This window comes from Eulemur rufifrons, chromosome 1 (assembly GCF_041146395.1).
Source record: "Eulemur rufifrons isolate Redbay chromosome 1, OSU_ERuf_1, whole genome shotgun sequence".
Taxonomy (NCBI): domain Eukaryota; kingdom Metazoa; phylum Chordata; class Mammalia; order Primates; family Lemuridae; genus Eulemur; species Eulemur rufifrons.
In genome coordinates this window covers 735,183-759,820 of record NC_090983.1, presented here as the reverse complement: position 1 = coordinate 759,820, position 24,638 = coordinate 735,183, and the positions used below count along the sequence as shown (strand labels likewise).

Genomic DNA, 24,638 nt, shown 5'->3' with positions numbered 1-24,638 from the left:
TACTCCAAAAAGCATCCTCTCCACTCAAGCCCTTTCAGTAAACGGAGAATCTATCTGAGCTGTGAAACATCACAAGTCATCCCAGTGGACACAGTGTATCATCCAAAATCCCGTCCAAGCCAGAGCGTCTTAGAACTGACTGAAGGGCATGAAGCCTTTCACCGCACGGTCTCAGCTAAGCCCTCTGACATTCGCGATGTCAGCAATATACCAAATGTGCAACGGTTGCCCATACATGCCACCAAGTGTAAATGTCATTCCTCCTCTTTCCTAGTCTTTCTGTCTAGAACACCCTATCCTGTCAACTCCACCTGGAAAAACTCTTATTCACCTCTAAACCCCAGTTCAAGCACCACATTCTTTTTGAGACAGAGTCCTGCTCTGTCACCTGGGCTAGAGTGCCATGGCCTCAGCAACCTTAAACTCCTGGGCTCAAGTGATCCTCCTGCCTCAGCCTCCCGAGTAGCTGGGACTACAGGCACGCACCACCACATCCAGCTAATTTTTTCTATTTTTAGTAGAGACGAGGTCTCCCTCTTGCTCAGGCTGGTCTTGAACTCCTGAGCTCAAGTGATCCTCCCTACTGGACCTCCCAAAGTGCTGGGATTACAGCCCTGAGCCACTGTGCCAGCCAAGGACCACATTCTTTATGAAGGCTTTCCAACAAATAATCACTGCCTCCCATTTCCTATCCCCACACCTTATCCGTATTTCTGTTATGGCACTTACCATACCACAGTGTAATTGCTCTTTCACAAGTGCGTCTCCCATACTAGACCACAAGCTGCTTTACCTTTGCACACACAGAACCCTTAACAGTAGCTGGTACACAACAATTTCCAGTAAATAAGTTTTGAATTGAATTGCTGAAGAAGTGAGCCTGAAAGTCAGACAACTGGAAGACCAAAACAAGAAAGCCAAAGGAAAAATAATGATTCAAGAAGAAATTCTCCCATAAGTCCTCTGAGAAGTCAGCTTGCCCACTGGAGAGGGCACTGGCCCAGGTATCCACCTCAACAAGGAGGCATCCTACAGGTGCTCTCCTTACATCACTGCCCTTTCACCTGAGTGACGTTAATTTGACTCAAGGTAAGATGAGGTAAGCCCTTAAACAGTGGTTAGCACATAGTAGAACTAACAGTAACAGGACAGTTTAATCCTCATTGTGAATTACTCAACTGGCTTTCAAATGCTGTCCCTGAGACTAGAGAAAGGACACTCCATTTTCTCCAAGTCTAAATCTCTCAATATAGGTTGACTGATGGGGGATGTCTCAGACAGAGAGACACGGGAATTCAAATAATGGAAGCCATTCTTAACCAAATACCTTTTCAACTACTTTAAAACACTGCTTCCAAGTATCTTAGTATCGAACGCACTTAGTGAGTGTAGCCTGAAGGTACTTAGAGCATTCGAAATGACCAAAATATAAACCAAAGCACTAGGTTTCATCCAATGTTTTAGTGTCCCAGGTTTGCTTCCACAAATGAACGTTAAGCTTGTTATGTAGTGTGGCACTACCAGCAGCCTCATAAAAAAAGCTTGTGATTTACCCAATCGTAATAAGGTTTTAAGAAAGTTACCTGCTAAGAAAGTGACTGATTATCCCTAAGCAGACACCAGAAAAATGTGAAGTCATTGCCCGATGGCTTGGGGTAGCTCTGAATATAAAACTCAAAACTGAAGGGCAGAGTACCATTGTTACTAAACATTACGACTCATCACATCCCTCCAGACGTTTCATTTGACCATAAACCCGTTTAATAAGCGACACTCAAGTTGATTTCTGCTCTGGTTTTACATGGTATCCAAACGCCATGTGAAGTCTGACCCCTCATTTTCCAAGCGAGCCCGGAGCACCCAACCACTGTGCTGGGGAGCTACCCACGAAAACGCCCTCGCAACATGCCATGGTGTCAAAACAGCTCAGGTTCCCAACACCATGCTGGTCACCCCTTTGGGACTCAAGAAGTGTTTCCTTTCAGCCGGGGTAATCTTGGAAAGCTTCCTGTACGAGGGGTATTTGCGCCGGGCCTGGACGTGAGTCTCGGACAGGTGCTGGGCTTCCAGGCCACGCGGGAGGGATAAAGGGGCGCCCCAGGCCGGGGGCACATACCGCGGGCCGGAGCCGCGCGCACCCGTCCCGGGCCGGCCGCAGCCCCCTCCCGTCCCCGAGCCACGTCGCTGCGAGCGGGCCCGCGGAGCGCTCCCCAGGTCTCACCTCGGGACACGCACCCGGAGGAAGCTAGGGGCCGCGCCGGCTCCGCCCTCCCCCGCGGGGCGGCGGGCCCCAGCTCGCGCGCAGGAGGGCCACGTCCCCGAGCGGGACGCCCAACTCGATGGTCTGCGCAGGGGCCCGCGCCCCACGTGACCCGCGCGCAGCCAATCCCAGGTAAGCTCCGTACCATCGAGACGACGGCGGCCGGAGGGTAGACCAGCTCCGCGCGACGACGGGCCGCCCCTCGCCCGGCCCCGCTCCGGCGCCCCCGGCTCGGTGCTGCCGCCATCTTCCTGGAGGAGAGGAGCGGAGGCGAAGGCTACCCCTCCCCGGGATCGCTCCTCACTCATGCTACCGCCAGCCCTCCCCCGACCGCCTCTTGGCCTCAGTGCTCACCTAACTGCTTCTAAAGAAGCGCCTCCCCCCCACTCTAGTTATCCACCACAAGGCTGAGATTCTCATTACCTGTTCCACTCTTATTAGCGTAAGAAAACCAGGCTTATAAGGTAGGAACTGTGGCGAAACAGGGACAAGCCGCCATCTTGGTAAAGGAGAAGAGGCTACGCTTAACCTCCCCCCCACCCCCAGCCTCTATATGGCCAACCGCCGTGGGAGGGGCACGGCGCCTGCGCAGAGGCGAACAACGCGGCCAAGTCTGGGCCTGCGCACTCGGAGGCCGGCCGCATGGGGGAGGGGAGAAAGGCCGGGCCACCCAGGGCCAGGAAGGAGTTGGCAAAGGGGCGGGGCGGCTCGATGACGCAATCCGTGTGCGCGCGGGGCGGGGCGCGAGGCGACCGCCGGCGCTGGGCGGGTCCGCGGCGGGGTCAGTCGGCGCCAGTTCTTGGGCTGGTCGGCGGGTGAGTGTCTCCCCGGTGGTTCCGGCCGGCGTTTTCCGCCGGCGCGGAGGCGCGAGCTATGGGCTGACCGTCCCAAGGAGGTGCGGGGGACGCCCAGCTCGCCATGTCCCCTCGGGCGGTGGTCGGCCAGCTCCAGGGGGCGCGCGGGTGGGGTGGGGGAGGGGTGGCCAGGCCTGGGCTCCGCAGCCCCCGCCCCGGGCTCCCGCCACCGCGGACGCCTCCGGGGGAGCGGGTGGGGCCGGGCGCGGACGCGGGACCGGGCTCCGGTGACCCCGTGCTGACCCTGTGGGAACCGCACCACACAGCCGGAGTACCGGGCCTGGGGACGTAGAGTGCCGTCGAGGTCGGGGAAGTCTTGGTGGGCGTGAAGGGCCCGTGCGGGTTCGGGTCCGTCGCGCACTGGTGGGCGTGTGGCCATCTTGTCTCTGTAACGGTGCCATTTCGTCCCGGGGGTGTGGAGGACGCGCCGCCTCCCGGGCCTGCCCGAGCTCCTGCGCTGGCCGCGGCGGACAAGGGGGCAGAGCGACGAGGCGCTGTCTGCGGCGAGCCTGCTGCGGGAGCGGGGACAGAGGGCTGCACCGGCAGGGAGAGAGGCGGAAACCGGGGTGGGGGCCGGTGGGGAGGCCTCTGAGCAGGGCCGCGGAGGAGAAGCAAACCTGTGGCCGCCGTGGTCTCAGTAAAGTCCTAACTCCGGGGTAGCCCGCAGGCCCGGACAACTGCTTTTTTTTTAAACCTCCTTTTGTCTTTCTGGCGTCATTTCTCGTCCACACCACCCAACGCTGGCTGTCCGTACACACACGAACACATGACCCAACCACGCTGAGCTGCTTTTAGTTCAGACTGCTGTGGTCTTTTACACGTTTGGCCTTCACACAAACTTTCCTTCTGTCCGGAACATGGTTACCTCCCACCCTCTGCTTTCTGCTTGTCCAGTCCCTGCTCCCTGCTTAGGGATTCAGCCGTGTGTTCCCCTGATGTTCTAGATAATGGTTGTCCACTAAACCACTGGTGCTCTAAAGGGCAGGGCATGTGTCAATCGTGTCACCCTTTACCTATTACCTAGGTTAGTGACCGGCACGTAGTAGGCTCTCAGGTATTTTTTGGCCAGATGTGGTGGCTCACCTGTAATCCCAGCACTTTCAGAGGCCCAAGCAGGAGGATTGCTTGAGGCCAGGCATTGAAGACCAGCCTGGGTAACATAGCAGGACCCGTCTACACAAAACATAGAAAAATGAGCTGGGCGTGGTGGCACACGCCTGTAGTCCTAGCTACTTGGGATGCTAAAGAGGGAGGCTCGCTTGAGCCCAGGAGTTCAAGTGATGGTCCGTGGTGGAGCTGTTGCACTCCAGCCTGGGAGACAGGGAGACACTGCATCAAAAAAAATATTTCTTGAATGACTCAAATCATTCTAATAGCTCTAGATATGTTTAATGTTTCAAAGTAGCCTTGCCGTCATAAGGAAAAATACGGTGTAGGGGTTATGAAAGGTGTCTCCTGTTGCTTCTAACTTGAGACTCATTGTTTTCACTGATTATTTTTGTTAGCTCTCAATAAGGGATTCTTTGCACCACCCAGCAGCCTAACTTGAAATGTGTATCGTTACATGTAATCTTGGCATTGATGTCCTTCTTGGCTGTAAAAGTTGTCCTGATTTTTTTCCGTTTTCCACCTTGATCTCTCTCACCAGTGCCATAGCCAACAGTAAAGAACCAGAGCTTTTTGATCAGATCACATTTGCTTTCTGACTGGCTATTGAACTGGCAGGGTAACCTAGGGAAAGGGAGTGGGGCTTCCCTCTGTCACCATTCTTAAGTGTGGTTCAGGTCCCTTTTTAGTCCCAATTCCAAAATAGAGAAACTGCTGTAAAAGAAAAAGTTGTGGGTTTTTTTCCTGGTGGAAAGGAGACACCAAAACTCATTTGGCAGCAGAATCCAGGTGAGGCCATGTATATAGTCTGCATTTATGCCGCTCTTGCGCTGATAGTCCTGTGTGTCACTGCAGAAAGTTCATTTGATTGTGGCGGCACTGCCCGAGACCCTGCTGAAAGTGCTGTGGAGTGTCTGTGCCCTCCTCACATCCAAAGACTCTGAATGCCAAAACCTCCCAAACGCTTTGGGGAAGAGATCGCGGACCTTCAGGGTCCTACACTGCAGGGTCATTTTGTGGATTTGGGATAATGTATATAAACTTAAGAATAACATATGCCAGTAAGCGATAATTCCTGTTTATAAGTATTCCACTAATACAAGTGCCACTAACAGAATAAGTTTATGTTACCAAAAATCCAGTTTTATCCATCTGTTCTTCATCTCCCATCTTTTGTTTTGGGAAAATTGGTGAATTGGGATGGGAATATTGCTCTGTGGAAGAAGGAAGCTGTGGATCAAGAATAAAGAACTTTCAAACAACTTCTGACATCTGGAATAAGTATAATCTGAAGGAATAAAAGTTTTATTTGACCACATTTTTGAGATTTGGGGGATCTAACTGGTCTGTACCACAGTGCTTGTCAGTCTGCTGCTGCAGCAAGGCATTCTCGATGAAGGCCAGTGGTTCAGTCATTTTGCATTAGTTAACAGCAAGAGAAAATCACTGTGGATCCAAATCATGTTTCAGAGAAAAACTGAATATGTCAGGTACTAAGTAGATGGCAAGAGGACCTTGGTAAAATTAAAGAAAAGTTGAAATGTCAATTTAATACAAATGATTTCTTCATTTTCCTATATTTGCGCATCAAAATAAAGTCTTGATGGGAAGAGACTGATGGGGAAGAATGAAAGTCACCTTTCTCTGCAGTGGAGCCCCCTCAGCCACACTCAGCAGGGGACAGGGGACGGTGGAGCCCCCTCAGCCACACTCAGCAGAGGGAGGGGCCGTGGGCGGGGGCAAAGTGCGCACTCGAGGGTGGTCAGAGCAGGCACAGGGTCCTTTCGGTGGCCAGAGTGGCCCAAGGGTCACTGGGGCTGAGGGTCTGTGGCAGTGCAGGCGAGGTGCTCCATGACAGTCCTGTGTCACACTGTTGGTTTGGCATCAGACACATGTAGCTGATAAGGCAACTGCCCACTCCTTTCCATCAGGCATTTATCCTTCTGTGTGAACTTGAATGTCATTTTATCCAACACTTTAAGAAAAAAGCTACACCATTAGGAATTTCAGCTAGAATTGGACCAAACAATGTACTAATTTGGAGAAAATAAGAATGATTTGATTGACGTAGGACCTGTTCTCTCGCTCCTAAATTTGTTCCTACATGATTGGAGGTTTGTTTTTTTTTTAACTATCGTGAATGGCATTTTCACCCTCACTTGCCATTCCTTGATAGTCATTGCTAGTACAGAAAGGAATGTTTGACTTATTTGACATCTATCTTATATTCGATCACCTTACTAAATTATCTTATTCTAGAATTGTTTAACCAAAGTGTTTGTTTTCTTTGTATTCCTACCGGCAGAAAAGTTTTTGTTTGTCGTTTTCATTTACTTGTTTCACTGTGTTGACTAAACTCACCAAGGTAATAGAAAATAATCATGGTGAAATTTGGATATCTAGATCTTATTTGGATCCTGATTCAAGTGAAAAAAATGAGAAAGTTGAAAAATGTGAATACTGATTGGATATTTGATTACATTAAAGAACTGGGTATGGATAATGATTTGTTTTATTTAGGAGCCCTTATTTTTAGATATGCATACTGATATATAAATGAAATGTTACGTCTCCTATTTCCTTCATAATAATCCAGGGGCAGTGGTGGAGGGTGTGGGGATAGATGAAATGGCATTGGCCTTGAATTGCTGGATACTGGAAGTCTCATGGGGGTTTTGTAGTTGCTTTTGTATTTTTGAAATTTTTCATGTAAATGTTTTAAAATAATTATGGTAATGGATATTCTTGCAAAATTATTGATTGTAGTTTAGGCTGGGTATGGTGGCTCACACCTGTAATCCTAGCATTTTGGGAGGCCGAGGCTGGTGGATTGTTTGAGCTCAGGAGTTCGAGACCAGCCTGAGCAAGAGGGAGACCCCGTCTCTACTAAAAATAGAAAGAAATTATATGGACAACTAAAATATATAGAAAAAATTAGCCGGGCATGATGACGGATGCCTGTAGTCCCAGCTACCTGGGAGGCTGAGGCAGGAGGATTGCTCGAGCCCAGGAGTTTGAGGTTGCTGTGAGCTAGGCTGACGCCACAGCACTCTAGCCCTGGAAACAGAGTGAGACTCTGTCTCAAAAAAATAAAAAAATAAATAGATTGAGCATTCCATTGTTTAAAGAATGGAATTTGCCATTGGTTTTCAGAAATACTCTGAATTATGTTTAAGCGGTTTCCTCGCTTAGTGTTTCTTCAGGGTTAGTTGCCAGATTGTGCTGTGCACCTCATCAGCGTCTGCACGCCTGGCCTTTCCCTTTAATCCGTTGTTGAATGGCTGATACTGATAGATGCTTTCGGTACATTTCTGGTATCTAATTGCTAGCAAATATTGAGAATTTTTGTGTTTATATTTATAAGTGAGATTGACCTATGGTATTCATTAGTTCTTTCTTTTTGCATCTCCATTTGGGTTTTTTATTAAAACTGCTGTCATGATAAAATAAATCGGAGTGTTTCCATTTTTCTGTAGAGGCATGGAATAGATAGATGACACTGGCATTTTCTTTTCTTTCTTTTTTTTTTTTTTTTCCTGCATGTTATGGGGGTACAAATGTTTAGGCTACATATATTGTGGGGCCCCCCCCCACCCCGTCAGAGCGTCAAGCATGTCTATCCCCCATACGGTGACACTGGCATTTTCTGTTCAGGATTAGATGGGATTCATCTCTAATTCCGTCAGGTCTTGGTCCATTTTTATTGGTGTGTCTTTAATCAACTGCCTAGTGGCGGTGTTCTAAGAAGGTTTTCCAGTTTGGGGGATTTAAAAAAAAATTAATTTTACTATTTTTTTCATTTATAGAGGGGTCTCACTCTGTTGCCCAGGCTGGAGTGCAGTGGTGTGATCCTAGCTCACTGCAGCTGAACTCCTGGGCTCAAGCGATCCTCCTGCCTCAGCCTCCTGAGTAGCCGGGACTACAGATACGCACCACTGTACCCGGCTAGTTTTTTAAAAATATTTTTGGTAGAAACAGGGGCTCGCTATGTTGCCCAGCCTCCTAAAGCATTTTTTATTAAAGGATGCCAAAAAAAAAATATTGGTACTCAACAATATTAGGAAATGAACAAAATGACTCAAAACAGGAAGAAGAAATAAAGAAAAACTGAAATTATGAGAAAATAAGAGGGTAAAGCCAAAAGCTGGTTTTCTGAAACAAATTCCTCACAAGCCCAATTAAGGAAAAAAGAGCAAATGTATAAAAGAAGGTATCATCACAGCCACAGAAGACTATATGTAGCATACTCCATACTCCATCCTGGGCAACAGAGCACGATCTCCTCTCTAAATAAAAAGTTAAAAGATGTAAAACCCAAATTCTCGTCTGAGTTTATAAGCTTTTACTGGGTCCGATCAATTTTGCTTTCCTTTCCATTGCTTTCTAGAGCTAGCTCGTGGTTTTCCTTTTGTTACTCTCCTTGATCTAAGGATTTACCCAAGAATGTGACAAATTCGGGTTATTTTTTATCTTTTTCCCTCCTAGTTTAAACAGATTGTGATTTGAGAAAATTGACAGAAAAAAGTCTCTTTGAAAATTTGTTTAGACTTTTTATTGTAAATATATGACTTTAAAAATTTAAAAAAATTTCTTCTCTTTATTGATTCAGCGTTCTCTGCTAAATTTATTGGTTGCAATACTCAGTTCTTCTCTGCCCTTGCTCATATTATGTGTATGCAGTCCAGTTCTAAGAGAGGTATTTAAAGTTTCACACTTGAATTGTATTTTTATTAAGTTGAGCTTGTATTTTTCCTGGGTATTTATCTGCCTTATGTATTTATCTGCAGTAATTATTTGAATATACAGGCTTATGAGTGTTATATCTTCATTATAAGTTGTTCCTTTTATCATTGTCACTTAATGTCCTTGCTCTTCTGATTAGTTCTTTTTACTTTAAATCCTGCCTTGGATTTAGTAATATCTCTCCTACTCTGTTTGCACAAGGTGGTATTTTCATCCTGTCCCTTTTTTTCCCCAGCCTTTCTTTGCTACTTTGTGTTAAGCATATTGTTCTACATAGCTAGGAGCTGGGCTGGGTTTTTTTGTTGTGGTTTTGTTGTTAACCTAATCTGTCTCTTCCCCCCCCCCCCCCCCCCCCCTTAGAGACAAGGTCTCGTTCTGTTGCCCAGGCTGGGGTCAGTGGCGTGATCCTAGCTCACTGAAACCTCCAACTCTGGGCTCAAGTGATCCTCCTGCCTCGGCTTCCCAAGTAGCTGGGACTACAGGCGTGTACCACAGTACCCAGCTAAGTTTTAAAGTGTTTGTAGAGACAGGGTCTCATTGTGTCCCCCAGCCTGTTCTCTGACTCCTGGGCTCCAGGGATTCTCCCGCCCGGCCTTCCAACGTGCTGGGATTACAGGCGTGAGCCAACAGGCTGGGCCCTGTCTCCTCTTTTAAGGGGAGAGTTTGTTTCTTTCACATTCTGATGACTGATATTCTTAAATTTTATCCCTTGTGCCTTGATTTTGGGGTTACTATTGATTTTGTTTCCTCTTGTTCCTTTTCCATATTTTTGCTGGTTTTATCAAGTTACTGTTTGTTCCATGTTTTTTTCCTAATTTGGAAGTTCAACTGTAATTTTTCTTTAATGATTACCTTTCATAATCAGATACTTATCTCTTTATTTGAAGACAAGATGCCAAACTCTTTCTGCTGCCAAAACTATCTGTACTGTATCAGACCCTTTCCCTTTAGGTGGTTTAATTCTCTTCTTTCACTCTTGCCCCCAAGTCTTAGGTTTTGCTCAGGTAGTTTAATATTTTTAGTTCTAGACTATGACTAGGGTTTTCATTCTAGTCAAGTGACCGTAATTTACTACTGTCTTACACAATCCCAGAGAGTTGGTTAATGTATAGACTCTGGTCTGTTCTTCTCAGGAACACTGTCTTCTTTAATATTTTTTTATTTTCCTCTATATGTCACTTTTTCTCCTGGGGGAACTCGTGCTGTTAACGAGGTAGGTAAGGCCAGTAAGAGGAGAATCAGGACTATAACCTTAATGTTCGATGAGATTCAATACTGCAGAGTTAAAGGTTCACGAATCCCATTGCTGTCTTACCTTCCTTAGTCAAGGGAGGGATTGGGGAGGCCCTCACTTTGGGAGTGGGAGGACCTCGTTTCTTTCAAGGTAGTTGGAAACATTCAGCAGTGAACGGTATGCGGTATTCACATATGTTAAGGTTTGGAGAGAAAAATAGAGAGACAAGATAGTGTAAGAAGATTTCTAATAAGTTTCTAACCTCCAGAGGGAATAAAGTTTGACTATAGTCATCCCTCTTGATGTTGTTACTGAAGGTTGGCCAATAGACTCCATGTTTCCCAAAGGTTCAGGGTTTATAAAATTTGTGTAAAAATCCTACATATCTTTAAAACCATTGTCACATACTTCTCAAACACTCAGATGCCTTTGGTCCTTTTTCCTTTACTTATAAATGTATAAATGTAGTTCACATTGCTCCCTGTGGCCCAGTGTCAAACTCTGGTTCTCATGTAGCTCCAGGAATCTCCAACAGATGGTGAACGTGTTCAGGTTATAGTGTCCTGGGTAAGGGCGTTCCTTCCTCCTTGAAAAGTTTGAGAGAGCGAAGGGAAATTACTGTAATTGCAGAGGTCAGGGAAGTTTGTCTTTTTCATCCCTTGTGTCCCTAGTGCCTGGCATGTAATCAGTACTGAAAAACAAATGTTTGAGTATTGGTGAAAATATGGAATGTTCACATGTGTATATGTGTACGTATGTGTATCAGTTGCTTTCATCAACTTCTAATTTTTAAAGTCTAATGTGTCTTTATAATGAGAGAGGATTGTTTCATCATTCCTGAGGAATTATTTGAGGTAATTGAGAAGCTAAGTGAAACAGAAGCTGTTGATTCCTATATGTAAGTCTTTTTACAGGTCAAGTCATACTGTTAAATATGTGTGTGGTTTTTTTTTCTTAACAGATAAACGAAACTTCACAAAAGATGTCTAAGGTAAGATCACACTTCATCATATATAGTATAAAGAGAAACTGCTTTATGTTTTCAGACCGTTTACAGTCAAGATTTATATGATTCATTATTTTGAATACAACTAATGTATCTGATTCATTAAGACAAAGAGGTCTAATTGTCATCCTAAAAGCTTTGAGCTTTCTGTTTTTTCAGGCTTCTATTCTCTTTTTTCTTTTTTTTGAGACAAAGTCTCACTCTGTTGCCCGGGCTGGAGTGCCGTGGCATCAGCCCACCTCACAGCAACCTCAAACTCCTGGGCTCAAGCCACCCTCCTGCCTCGGCCTCCCTAGTAGCTGGGACTTCAGGCATGTGCCACCATGCCCAGCTAATTTTTCTATATGTTTTTAGTTGTCCAGCTAATTTCTTTCTACTTTTAGTAGACACAAGATCTCACTCTTGCTCAGGCTGGTCTCGAACTCCTGACCTCGAGCGATCCTCCCCCCTCGGCCTCCCAGAGTGCTAGGATTACCGGCATGAACCACCATGCCCAGCCTCTTTTTTCTAAATACATCAATAACAGTCCATTTATCCACCTTAGATCATTCCCAGCAGAGCAAATAATAATTTAAAATTCTATTAATTTATTAGGATGGAATTGATGGGGCTCTCAGATTTGATAGATTGGTTTGGAACAGCCCTTGCCAGTTACCCAGACCCTGAGATAAATTCGTCTAAAGGGCATACACTGAGAAAAGTGGAACTTATGGTTAAAATTGCAAGATTATTATTTCTATTTGCCTTTTATTGTTGAGTCTGTGGGTGTTCTTTAGTACCCAGTGTAATCATATTGATTTTTGCTTTATATATAACTACTAGTGTGGAACACAGATAAGCAATAAAGAAAATAAAAATTAGCCGTTACTCTCCCAGCCAGAAACAGCCACTGTTAACGTTTCATGTAAATCATTTTTATACTTGCGCTGTCAGTTTTCTGATAGAAGTAAGACTTTTTGGAACTGTTGATTTATCTGTATATATTTTTTAATTTATGAGAGTGATGCTTTTTGTCACATGTCTAACTTATTGTGTCTTAAAAGCAACTACTATTAAGTCTTTTTTTTTTTTATTTTAATCCTGTTTTAGCAACAACCAACCCAGTTTGTAAATCCAGAAACTCCTGGCTATGTCGGATTTGCAAATCTTCCCAATCAAGTACACCGAAAATCAGTAAAAAAAGGTTTTGAGTTCACACTGATGGTGGTCGGTAAGAAATTAATATACATTCTCAAACTTATTAAACAGATATCTCCTTTTCCCAACCTGTGGGGTATATTAGCATGACCTATAAAGTAAGGAAAATTCCTTTGTTGGCAGAATCAAATAACTTGGGAATTTGAAAATATATGTATTTTTTAGAAAATTTTACTCAGAAGTAGAATTATAATTTTTCTCTTACTTCCTTATTTATATGTATGAAGAGGTTTTACTGTTTCTGTGGCTGCTGGCCTCCAGTGACCCTTGCCTCCTGGTACTCACAACCCTCCTAGACCCTCCCACACTGAATAGAGTTCACCTCTGTAACCAGCAGGGCTTGCGGAGAGGAAGGTGTGAGACTCCTAAGACTAGGTCATAAAAGACATTGTGGCTCCCACCTTGTATTCTCCTGAATGAGTCACTCTGGGGGAAGCCAGCTGCCATGTTGAGAGGACACTCACGCAGCTTTATAGGGAAGTCCCCCAGGCCAGGCCCAAAGCCTACCAATGACTATGTAAGTGACCCATTTCAGGAACATCCTCCAGCCCCAGTTACGCCTTCTGATGAATAACTACCATTCCAGCTGACGTGCTGACTGTGACCTCTTAACAGACCCCAAGCCAGAACCACCTACTTTTAGACACTCCTAAATTCCTCGCCCAAAAAGTCTGCCAGATAATGTTTATGGATGTTATAGGCCTCTAAGTTTTGCAGTAATTGTTACATATTAGCAGATAACTAATACAGTCGTATTTAATTACCATTTAAAAAATTACTAACTGCTAGAATTTCAGTGGTGGACTTCCCAGCCTCCAGAACTGTATGAAATAAATTTAATTTTCCTTAATTAACTAGTCTGTGGTATTCTGTTATAGCAACACAAAACAGACTAAGACAAGCCCTGCTAATGTGAATAACTAGAAGATTGGACAAAATATGTGAAACAGCTCCTTTAAGACATTGGACAACAGGCAATGCAGGATTTTGATCCTTAAGTGAAAGAAAGCAAATTCTATGACTATAAAGTCACTCTGGCTTTCTGCCATTGACCTGCCCTGCCATGGGGGAAGGTAAATCAGGAGCACAGCAGTCTCACAGGGCTGGGGTGACAGATCACAGTTCAGGGACGCTGACATGACTGGGACCTGTAATAGTGGGGCTGAGTTCCGTAAAAGAGAAAGAACTCCAGAAATACGCACTAGAGATCCCGTTGAAACCTTGGCTGAACAAACAACATACAGGTGGGTAAGATTCCATGAAGCTGGATGACACGTAACCAGCGGGAGACTGTAGGCTAAACTGAAGACTGCTCAGGATCAGAGAGCTCATGTGGTCAGGAGATGTGCGTGTTTCAGCCATGCAAATGAGAGAAATCTTAGTGAATACCCAGGGCATTCAGTAGAAATTCCAGAAAATTTTTACCTGGGAGTAGGGCTCAACTAGAAATAAAGGCTGTTCTAAAGCCTCCCAGACAGAGCTTATTAACAAGCCTCGAAAGGATCGAGTTCATTTGCAAATAAGTTAACTACTTGCTAGGGCAAAGTGATAACTCATTAAAGATAGACATCAAAATCCAAGCATTTACAGTGTAACATTTATAATATCTAATAAATTATGTGGTGTCTAAGAAGCAAAAAAATGTACATAATTAGGAGAAATGTCAGGTGATAGAAACAGATCCAGAGGTGACAGAATTGGCAAACAAGAACTTACTATTTTAAGTGTGCTCCCATACTTAAAGGAAAACATGAATGTAATGAAATAAATGGAAAATACAAAAAAAATCAAGTTGAGCTGCTTTTTTTTTTTTTTTTTTGAGACAGAGTCTTGCTTTGTTGCCCAGGCTAGAGTAAGTGCCGTGGCGTTAGCCTCGCTCACAGCAACCTCAAACTCCTGAGCTTAAGGGATCCTACTGCCTCAGCCTCCCGAGTAGCTGGGACTACAGGCATGTGCCACCATGCCCGGCTAATTTTTTTTCTATATATATTTTAGTTGTCCATATAATTTCTTTCTATTTTTAGTAGAGACGGGGTCTCGCTCTTGCTCAGGCTGGTCTCGAACTCCTGACCTTGAGCAATCCACCCACCTCGGCCTCCCAGAGTGCTAGGATTACAGGCATGAGCCACCGCACCCGGCCACCCAAGTTGAGCTTCTAAAGATTAAAATATAATATCTGAAATGAAAATTTTTTAGGATAGGCCTAACAGCAGATTATGCAGTGCAGATGAAAAAGGACAAAAGATGGTGTCTGAACTAAAGCAGAGAAGCCAGGTACGGTGGCTCATGCTTGTAATACCAGCACTTCGGAAACTGATGCAGGAAGATCACTTGACGCCAGGAGTTTGAGGCTAGCCTGGACAACATAGTCAGACCTGTCTCTACAAAAAATAAAAAAAAAATTAGCTGGGTGCGGTAGCACATAACCTGTAGTCCTAGCTAATTGGGAGGCCAAGGCAGACAATCACTAGAGCCTAGAAACTGGACGTTACAGTGAGATGTGATCGTACCACTGCGCTCCATCCTGGGCGACAGAGTGACACCCTGTCTGGAAAAAAATAAGTAAACAGACTAAAGCACAAAAAAGGAAAAGCTGAAAAAAACAAGAAATTGAATAAACCTTCAGTGACCTGTAGTACACTATAAGCAGTCTAATATACGGATATTACATTCATGGAGAAGAAAGGAAGGCAAAAAAATTTACCAAAAAATGAGGCCTGGAAAGTGTCCAAAACTGGTGAAGATAGTAAATGCTCAAATACAAAAAGCTCAACAAATACCAGGCCAAATAAATATGAATATAAAGAAAACTGCACCAAGACACATTGTAACAAGTTGCCAGAAACTACTAGTGAAACGCTAAGTAGACTAAACCTAAAGAAAAGCTAAGCAGGTGAAGAGAAAAGTCTTAGAAGTAGCTAGAAAAAGAAGGAGAACATTGTTTACAGAGAATCAAGGTTAGAATGACCACTGACTTCTCATTAGAAACAATGCAATCTGTAAGGGAATGACATTTTCAAAGTACTAAAGGAATAAAACCATCAGCCTAGAATTCTGTGTTCATCACAAATATCCTTTAAAAATGAAGGTTAAAAAAATGAAGATGAAATAAAGACATTTTCAGACAGATAAACTGAGAGGATCTGTCACCGTCAGACCTACACTGTAAGAAAGATGAAGTTTGTTTGTTTTTGAGACAGAGTCTCACTCTGTTTCCCGGACTAGAGTGCCATGGCATCAACCTAGCTCACAGCAACCTCAAACTCCTGGGCTCAAGCAATGCTTCTGCCTCTGCCTCCCGAGTAGCTGGGACTACAGGCACACGCCACCATGCCCGGCTAATTTTTTCTATATATATTTTTAGCTGTCCATATAATTTATTTCTATTTTTAGTAGAGACGGGTCTCACTCTTGCTCAGGCTGATCTCGAACTCCTGAGCTCAAATGATCTGCCCACCTCTGCCTCCCAGAGTGCTAGGATTACAGGCATGAGCCACCATGCCCGGCTAATTTTTTTCTATATATTTTTAGTTGTCCGGTTAATTTCTTTCTATTTTTCAGTAGAACGGGGTCTCGCTCTTGCTCAGGCTGGTCTTGAACTCCTGACCTCGAGCGATCCTCCCGCTTCGGCCTCCCAGAGTGCTAGGATTACAGGTAGGACCCACCGCGCCTGGCCTGAAAGGAAGTTCTTCCGGTGAAAAGATTCCAGATGGAAACTCTATCTGTGTTAAGGAATGGAGAGCACCGTAAATGGTAACTATGTTGGTAAACACAAAAGATTTTTCTTGCGTTTTAATTTCTTTCAAAGATAGTTGACTGTTTAGAACAAAAATAACATCTGGAAGTAAAATTAATAAGGATAGCACAAAGGACAGGAAGAAGAATAGAAAGAAGTGTATTGTCGTAAACATCACATGTTTTATATGAAGTGATAGAATGTCATTTAAATGAAGACTGCTGTGTTAATGGTGCATGTTGTAAACTCCAGAGCAACCACTAAAAAAACCAAGGATTGGGCTAATAGCCAATAGCATTGATAAACTAGAATACAATAATTAAGTACGCAGTCCAAAAGAAGGCAGGAAAAGGAAAAAGAAGAAATGAGACAAACAGAAAAAAGATGAGAAATTCGTAGACCTGACACAGCCATGTCAATAGTTATATGTAAATAGACTAAAACACCGCAAGTAAAAGGCAGAGATTATCAGAATGGGAAATGACCTTATATTGTCTACAAAAAAACCACTTTCAATGTAGAAACACAAATACGTTAAAAAATAAAAGAGTGGAAAGTTATGCAAACCCCAATCATGAGAAAGCTGAAGTGACTATGTTAATAACAGGCAAAACAGGCTTCCAATCTGCTGTTGAAATGTTACCGGAGATAAAGGAGGAGACATTGTCGTGGTAAAGAGGTCAATCAGTTCAGCAAAACACACAGAGCTCCAACACATGATGCAAAATCTGATACAAGAAAGAGAAATCTGTAATCACAGGAGTTACAAACATGCCCATCTTAGTAGTATATAAAACAGAAAATCAGTGAGGTTATAGAATTTTTTTCTTTTGAGACATGGTCTCATTCTGTTCCCCAGGCTAGGTGCAGTTGTGTCGTCATAGCTCACTATAAGCTCAATTCCTGGGCTCAAATGATCCTCCTGCCTCAGCCTCCCAAAGTGCTAGGCTAACTAGCCACACCCAGCTAAATTTTAAATTTACCTTCTGAACAGTTATGACCCAGCACTCCCACTCGTAGGTCTTTACCCAGGAGAAATGAAAATGTCCACAGATTCTACTCCATGTTAGACCAGAAAATTAAAAACAAACAAACAAAAAAATTCACCGAAGGCTGGGTGCAGTGGCTCACACTTGTGATCCTAGCACTTTGGGAGGCCAAGGCAGGAGAATTGCCTGAGACCAGGAAGTTGAGGTTGTAGAGGCCAGCCTGACCAACATAGCAAGACCCCATTCTACAAAAAATTTAAAAGTTAGCCAGACATGGTGGTACGTACCTGTAGTCCCAGCTACGTGAGAGGCTGAGACAGGAGGATCACTTGAGTCCAGGAGTTGGAGGTTGCAGTGAGCTGTGATGACGCCACTGCACTCTAGCCCAAATGACAGAGACCCTGTCTCTAAAACAACAACAAAAACCATCAAAAGGAAAATGTCCACAGAGACCTGAATATGAAGGTTCATGGCCACTTTTCTCAAAGTAGCCCCAAACTGGGAACAGCACAGGTGTGTAACAGCAGACGAGAGGGCTAACAAATTGTGGGGTGTCCACACAGTGGAATACTGCTCTGCAGTACAAAGAAGCCGCAGATACGACGACATGGATTAATCTCAGAGATATGCAGAGCAAAGGCAGCCAGGCACAAAACAGACCGTGCGTGTGACACCATTTATGTGAAGGTTCAGAATAAGCAAAGCCAATCTGCAGTGAAGGAAAGCAGATTGGTGTTTGTCTGCAGTGGGGCTGGCATAGTGGAGTTGACCAAGTTAGACATTGGAATTCTTTAGGGTCATGGAAATACTCTTACCGTGAGTGGAGTTGGGTTATCTGGGCATGTACTTTTGTCAAAACTAATCGAACTCTACAGTTTAATTGGGTGTATTTTAATACATGTAAATTATATCTCAAAGTTGATTTAAAAGAAAGCAAGTAGGGAGTTGAGGGTGAGATAGGTTGTGAAAAACAGAACTAGAACATTAACCACAAGAACCCACAACTTTTGAATTGTACGATTAGCTCAAGCAAAGTGGTGTATCAGGAAAACCCCAATATACATAACTGATAAGTGAGCAATTATGGAAGAGGAGAGGCGTAGCTTTTCACGTTGTGACAGGCTTCCAAACAAGCAGGCACGTTCCCGGAGTGTCCGAGCCAGTGCAGATGAGCTGCAGATGCTTGGGCGACAGTCTGCAAGGGGTTCTGTACCCACAGATAACTGGCTCAGAGACTTGGTGGAGGAGGCCGAGTGGGAGATTCTCCCAGAGACAACTGGGTGACCGTGTTGCTGAAGATTCTTGTCAAATGGTGGTCATTTGTATTAAATTGTTGTCCCAGTCACATTTATGTTGGATGATGGCTTAATTTATTAATACAAGAAAAGTAAGAATAAAAATATGCAGCTTATTGTCAAATATATTACCTGATAGAAAGTTAGTAGGTTGTTAGTATGGTCAAATTCACAAGAGGATTACAGAACAAGCACCTGAGAACTAAGCTAAGAAAATGAAAAGTGGCCTCAAAGCTAAGATGTGCTAGTGTAGCTGTGGTTGTGAGCGTGTGTGTGTGTGTGTGTGTGATGTGGGTGATGTGGGTGTTCCTTCCTAAGGGCACCCAAGCCTGGGGTGGGCAGTTCGGACCTTGGTCGGGCCTGCATGACCTCACTCGCTCTCAGCGCCTCCCGGTCGTTGTGTCCAGCTCTGAGAGGAATTGTTTGGATGGGTAAAAAAGCTGACCGCTTAGACGACTCTTGCTCCGGGGCCTCCTGAAAAAGGCCCTCGTTGCATGTTTGAGAAAGCAGTTTCATGATCTCTTGTTGCATGAAAATCGAAAAAACTAACGTGAAGAGAGATTCCCCCAAATCTCTGAAAGCTTTTTCTTTTTCTTAACATTGCTGGCTTAGCCTAAATTTTGCTGTTTTATTTTTTAGCCTAGGTTTTAAAAAACTTTAAACTTTAGATTAAAATCGAAAACTTAATATGACAATTTACCTGATGGCATTTAACTTTTTCTTACCCTGTGTATGTTTTTCATTGTGGTGCCACTGTGCCTAATACTGTTGTATTTCTTTCTAATCAGGGAAACATGGGCCATTCTGTAAACTCTGAATACTTCCCATCTTTGCTATTGCTATTTCTAAAGGATAACTACATTAATTCTGGCACTTAAAAATTTTTTTTTGTTACGATTATAGACTAAAACACACTGGCTCCATTGTGTTTTGGACGGTGCTGGATTTACACTGACCCAAATCTCTCCTCCTACGTCTCGTTCTCCCATTTACTGACACCTGTTGACAAGATTCTTGGCCAGGACGGAGTCATTAGTGAAGGTGGAGCAGAGCTGGGCACTCTGAGGAATTCAGCCCAAGAGTAGCATCGCGTTCTAAGTTCATAAGCAAATCATGTATACCCTTAAAATTAAGATTTATGACTTGGAAGCAGCCAGTGGGATGTTGCAACTGCTTTTGTGAAAGAAGCTGTCTCAGATGCCTTTGCTCACCTGTCTTCTGTGCACGGAGTCCTTCTCAGCTGTTGCCTGCAGCTGTCGCTGCCCTGGGCCATGAGAGGGAGTGCGCGGGTTTGCCTGTCATCTCCCTGCTGGCTGCCAGGCGCCATGGGAGCAGGGACTTTTTGTTCCTTGTCGTACCCCAGTGCCAAGCCCTGTGCCAGGCACACAGAAAGGACTTAGCAAATATGGGTAAAATCCCCTTTAAATGGAGTAAAAATGTAAAGGAGCATTGCTGGACAGTTTATTAAAAGGATAACTTGATGGGATAGTAGGAATTTTCTCTGTTTTCACATTCATATTTGGACGCAATCAACACATAATTCTAGTTTTGTCCTTTTCATCTATGAAAATTGCAATATAATAAAGTGCAGCCCTAATTTTGTGTGTCTACGTGTTTCATATTCACTTTTTGTTCTTGGTTTTCCCAGAATTGCTGACTTTTTGTTATACCCTGTAAAGATGCAAAACCAGTTGTGGATTTTTGTTTTGTTTTGCATTGTTTTTTAAGAAACCGGATCTCACTATGTTTCCCGGGGTGGTCTCAAACTCCCACCTCAAACCTCCTGAGTGGCTGGAGTTATTGCACCGCCGTTCCCAGAAACATTGATTTTTAAAACAAATGTGTACTTACGCTCTACAGGACTTAGCAGAGGGTGGCTCAAACTAAGGTGTCCAGGGGACAGTCCAGCGCCAAGTACTACATAGTACCAAGGTCAGAAATACCTCTCCATGCAAAATTAACCCTTAGATGATAAGCTACAATGAAGCAATAGAATTTGTTTATGCTTCCTTCAAATGTAAATTTTATTTTGGTATTTTGCATCTTCTTTGAAGTTAAATTTCAGATATGCAGAATATGTAGTTACAATAGTTGAACAGGGATTCTTTTTTTCTTTTTCTTTTTTTTTTATTATTTTAGAATCTTCCACTGGAAATGAACAGGGATTCTTAACTCATTAAGTGTTTGGATGGATACGTGTTGCCTGAATTGGTCATTTATACTCAGTGATGTGAGCGGGGAAGTTGCCTGACATATGGCAGTTGCCAGTGGTGGGGAACGGGGACGTGTGTGACAGGGAAAGACAGGGCGGCGCGTGTTGGGGGGTGGTTGCTGCGTGAATGTGCGCAGGTGAGTCCGCCCGACGGCAGGCTCTGCCCTTCACCCGTTGCCACAGCTCCGAGAGCACACGTGGTGTTGACGTGGTTGGGCAGGTATGTTCGGTCTTGTGGAGATGTGATGAGCTTAATGATGAGCAGAGCTTACAGCTGAACACCTGCTTTGCATCCTGTTTGTCATAAAATAAAGACCAACCTTTAAAATTCATTCCACACATTTGTGAAGAGATAAAATGGTGTTTCTGATCGTACGATGTGCAGTTCTGGAGTCCCGCACGCCCGCGTTCAAACCGTGACCCTGCTCTGGCTGCTCCGTGATCTCGGGCAGCTTAGGGGCCTTTGAGCAGCCATTCCTCCCCCGTGAGACGGGCAGCAGGGCGGTGCCCAATGCACAGTCATGGGATGGAGGGCAGAGAATGGTGTTTGGGAGCTGCTTAACCTGATGCCGGGCGTTTCGTGAACACGCAACACATTTAACTGTCACACGGAGAAGGTCATGACAGGGTTTTCATTTTCTTTTAAAGGTGAATCAGGTCTGGGAAAATCGACTCTCATAAATAGCCTCTTCCTGACTGATCTCTACCCAGAAAGAATCATACCTGGAGCTGCAGGTAAAAAAAAAAAAAAAAAATTCTAAGTAAGTGTGATTCTACACGAAGTTGCTTAAGGGTGCATGGTTAATGTTCTGTGCCTTAGCTCTGTGTTCTGTTTGTTCTTGTTCAGCTTTGACTGCAAGGAAAATAACCCTTAGGTGGGGAAGTGTGCTGCACCTGAGGTCCTTGGAGCTTGGTTGCAGATTCTCTGTGACACATATTCATGGATCCATCCTCTCTCAGTGTTCTTCTTTGCCTGTAAAATGTAATAATACTCTCTGGCTGTATTGCACATTTGATGGCAGGATCAAACGAGAATGTTGTGTATCATTAGAAATGCCGTGTACATAGAAGATTGCTGTATGGGTAGATGGTGTCTGACTGGTTCGTCTCCCGTCTGAGTGGTCCAGTGCAGGCTACCAGCATCTGTAAATGCTTGCTGAGTGAATTAAAGACACACAGTCAGAGCCTCGCACATGGGCTGCCACAAGAAGACAGGTATCCCTTTCACAGATATTTTTGAATTCAATTTTTAAATGAATTCATAAACTGTTTTCTTTATTCTAAGAACAGAAATTATAATTTTTAATACTGGCATTTTTTACTTCCCCAAGCAGCATGTTAATCTTAGCTTTGACATTTCCCTTTCTGACTCTGGGATCATTTCTTACACAATCCTTGTGTCACCTTCTGAGAAGCTGCCTCCACAGAGATGTCGTAAACTTCGAAGTCATTTGTTGTAAGAATGTAAACAATAGGTAATTTTTCCTCTTTGCAATATTCTCAATCGTTTCTTTTCTAGAGAAAATAGAAAGAACTGTCCAAATTGAAGCTTCAACTGTTGAGATTGAAGAGCGGGGGGTCAAGCTGCGCCTGACGGTGGTGGACACCCCCGGCTATGGTGACGCCATTAACTGCAGGGACTGGTGGGTGCACAGACAGTGGTTTACGTTCACTTATTCTAATGTATATAAATTTATACATAGTGTATATGAGTATTAGGTTTGGGGTACTATATATAGTAAAACAGTGATACAGTTTAAAGCACATTAAATATGGACTTTTTAAATAAAGAATTTTATAGAAAATGAGTAAAGTATTTTTTCTCTAAGAGCAATCTAACGAGATCTGAGATCGCAAAGCCTACCATGCGTAGATTGCTAGGAGAATTGAAACACCTTGATTTGAGCTGTGGCCAGTGGACAGAATATTGTAATGTATCCTTACGGGAGGAAGTGGAACTCGTTAGAGTCACTCAAGACACAGTGCCTGTCAGTGACTGCTCCTTGGGATCCTTTTCACAAACAAGGAACGAACAAGTGGAAGGTGGAGCAGTCTGTGACCTGTGCTGTGCAGAAAATCCCGTTTGTTGTACAGACTGTCCTGCTTCCAGTCCCCTCAGCATAGAGCACCGATGTTTTAGCCCTGGGTGAGAAAAGGGAAGCGAGAGGAAAGGTCCTTCTGTCTTCGTCCTGCATCGGGAATTTCTCTTCTTACCATCATGTTTCACATCTCGGGTGACCCTGCTCCTGACCCGTGTCCTCTGCCACCACCCTGCCCCTCTGCCCCTTCCTGGCCACACTCCTTGAGAGCATTGGCAGCCCCTGTCACCACTGGCCTTCAGGTGCTTCGTAACCTGTTCCACTCAGGCGTTTGACTCCTAGCACTGAGGGAAAGTTACGCTTGGCACGGTTTCCAGAAGCCTCCATGTTGCCAAATCTAGGAGTCTCATCTTAAAAATGGATCATTAAGGCCGGGCTCAGTGGCTCACGCCTGTAATCCTAGCACTCTGGGAGGCCGAGGCGGGCGGATTGCTCGAGGTCAGGAGTTCGAGACCAGCCTGAGCAAGAGCGAGATCTCGTCTGTACTAAAACTAGAAAGAAATTATCTGGCCAACTAAAGATATATATAGAAAAAATTAGCCGGGCATGGTGGCGCATGCCTGTAGTCCCAGCTACTCGGGAGGCTGAGGCAGTAGGATTGCTTAAGCCCAGGAGTTTGAGGTTGCTGTGAGCTAGGCTGACGCCACAGCACTCACTCTAGCCGGGGCAACAAAGTGAGACTCTGTCTCAAAAAAAAAAAAGGATCATTAAATTATGTTTGGTGGGAGGTGGGGAGGAGGGAGAAAACTTGTTTTCCTTTGCAGTTAGGGACTGCCTGCTTTTTGTGTCCCGTAATTAATGCTGATGTTTCTCTCAGCTTTAAGACGATTATCTCCTACATTGACGAGCAGTTTGAGCGCTACCTGCATGACGAGAGTGGCCTGAACAGGCGGCACATCGTGGACAACAGGGTGCACTGCTGCTTCTACTTCCTGTCCCCTTTTGGGCACGGGTGAGTCCTTACCGGGGACGCCTGCGGCACTGCCTGGGTTTGCAGGTCCCCCAGACTGTGCTTCCATGGAAGAGTAAGATAGTTTTGCAAGAGAAAGAAGCTTTGAGTGATCTCATTTTTTCCCTAAATATGTAACACTTCTAAAATTATTTTTAGACTTAAGCCCTTAGATGTTGCGTTTATGAAGGCGATACACAATAAGGTGAACATTGTGCCTGTCATCGCAAAAGCCGACACTCTCACGCTGAAGGAGCGGGAGCGACTGAAGAAGAGGGTGAGTGCGAGACCAAGACCAAGAGAGACCAAGACCAAGAGAGACCAAGACCGGCCTCCTGTTCTCCCTGGGCCCACCGGGAGCCACCCGGGAGGGGAGGGCAGGGCAGGGCAGAGGAGGGCAGGGGCCACAGATGCCATCAGTCCGCTCAGGCACAGGGAGGCAGCATTGGGAATTGGTCCTGCATTTTGGTGGTGGTTTTTAAGGATCACCTAATACTTAGTTATTTTTTAAAATTTTGCTTTCATGAAGATAACCAAATTTCTGTTCTTTAAATTCTTAGATAAAAATGCTCTCAATGAGTAAGTAGCTAAGTACAAAGTGATTCCATAATATGCTAGGTAAATGACACAAATATGCAAGTATGAGCTCTCCATGAAGTTTTATTATTTTACCGAAATACTTCACTGGAAAAGATCCGCTGAACAACACATCCTGTGTCGTGTTTATGGCCGTGCCGCACTGCAGCTGTCGGCCGGCTGGGCCCCCCCCCCCCCCCCAGCAGCTCCTGCACTGGCCTGTCTTCCTTGGGTCTCTATAAAGCCTTTGTTCACTTTCTGCTGTGGATTTTTTTAATTATTTTCATTTTTCTGATTGCTCCTTAAAGACAGTCCAAACAGTTTACATATGCTAAACTCTGAAAATAATTCTACTGTGCATTCCAGTACAGTTTGGCCAGT

General features: G+C 44.5%; 2 protein-coding genes across 5 annotated transcripts in view; one reads left to right on the top strand and one right to left on the bottom strand.

Annotated features, from left to right (window-relative positions):
* HDLBP (high density lipoprotein binding protein) overlaps nucleotides 1-2,740 on the bottom strand; it is a 70,782-nt gene extending 68,042 nt beyond the window's left edge. Inside the window, exon 1 of one of the 2 annotated variants that reach the window (XM_069487251.1) lies at nucleotides 2,684-2,740. The gene's annotated coding sequence lies outside the window, so the exon portion shown is untranslated. Of the gene's footprint in view, nucleotides 1-2,221; nucleotides 2,320-2,683 lie in introns of those variants that run through there. The other variant, XM_069484766.1, reaches the window with a different exon arrangement.
* The window catches only part of SEPTIN2 (septin 2), a 34,645-nt gene continuing 12,696 nt past the window's right edge, over nucleotides 2,690-24,638 (top strand). Inside the window, exons 1-7 of one of the 3 annotated variants that reach the window (XM_069489198.1) lie at nucleotides 2,690-2,724; nucleotides 11,160-11,189; nucleotides 12,294-12,414; nucleotides 21,282-21,368; nucleotides 22,153-22,276; nucleotides 23,550-23,684; nucleotides 23,841-23,958. In XM_069489198.1, coding sequence (XP_069345299.1) covers nucleotides 11,181-11,189; nucleotides 12,294-12,414; nucleotides 21,282-21,368; nucleotides 22,153-22,276; nucleotides 23,550-23,684; nucleotides 23,841-23,958 — 594 coding nt within the window. In that variant the 5' untranslated portion in view covers nucleotides 2,690-2,724; nucleotides 11,160-11,180. Of the gene's footprint in view, nucleotides 2,725-3,042; nucleotides 3,076-3,138; nucleotides 3,156-11,159; nucleotides 11,190-12,293; nucleotides 12,415-21,281; nucleotides 21,369-22,152; nucleotides 22,277-23,549; nucleotides 23,685-23,840; nucleotides 23,959-24,638 lie in introns of those variants that run through there. The other 2 variants (XM_069490794.1, XM_069489974.1) reach the window with 2 other exon arrangements.